Genomic DNA, 918 nt, shown 5'->3' on the forward strand with positions numbered 1-918 from the left:
AATTGAATTTAGCCAAAATTTAAATTTAAATTAAATTTAGTAAACGTATGAATTGAATTTGAATTTCATTGAAATTTAATCAAATGATTTATGCTAATCAAACATTGTTTCATTTTTCTTTATTAGTTGATAAAATTTTCCATCACAAAAAATTGAATTTAGCCAAAATCTAAATTTAAATTAAATTTAATAAACATATGAGTGAATCTGAATCTCATTTAAATTTATTTTAATTAAATGAACAAAATAATTTATTTCGTATCAATTCTCATTGGAATTTATCAATCATTTATGAAGTCATAACAACATTTGTTAAACTATTATCTTTGTGATCACTTTTATTTAACGATGAAATATTTAAACTTAAAATTTTTCTTAAACATTTTTATTTAATAAAATGTAATTTTCCTTACTTTTTCTTTTCTTTTTCAGGGACCAAATTATCTATTATCAATATTTATAACAACAGAAGATGGCTTATATATGCAAGATTTACAGTTACAATCTCGAAATTCTGAAGTTTTACTTGGTTGTACAGTACCATATATTTACTTTATTCGAAGGGTTAAATTTTATTTCTTTATAAATAACAATTTTATTTTTTTGTAATTTTTAAAGAAAATTACTCCTTTCATATTGTTCTTCTTTTATTTCAAATAATTGCAAATATTCTTTTAAGGATAATAATGAAAATGAAAATCGTAGTAATGAGATGAATATTGGAAGTTTGCTATTACGTCAAGTTTTACCAGAATTTATTGGACTTGAAAATTCTGATACAACAACTAAAGAAGTATGTTATCAGTTATACTATTATCACATATTTGTAATATAACAACTAAAAAAGTATGTTATCAGTTATACTATTATCACATATTTGTAATATAACAACTAAAAAAGTATGTTATCAGTTATACC

General features: G+C 20.6%; 1 protein-coding gene across 1 annotated transcript in view; it reads left to right on the forward strand.

Annotated features, from left to right (window-relative positions):
- Positions 1–712: 712 nt before the first annotated feature.
- Positions 713–918, forward strand: part of LOAG_06991 (hypothetical protein) — a gene marked incomplete at both ends in the record, with an annotated part of 6576 nt that continues 6370 nt past the window's right edge. Inside the window, one exon of the mRNA XM_020447311.1 lies at positions 713–793. Within this exon, the coding sequence (XP_020302444.1) occupies positions 713–793 (81 nt within the window). The remainder of the gene's footprint in view (positions 794–918) is intronic.

The sequence above is a fragment of the Loa loa genome (assembly GCF_000183805.2).
Source record: "Loa loa unplaced genomic scaffold supercont3.307, whole genome shotgun sequence".
Taxonomy (NCBI): Eukaryota; Metazoa; Nematoda; class Chromadorea; order Rhabditida; family Onchocercidae; genus Loa; species Loa loa.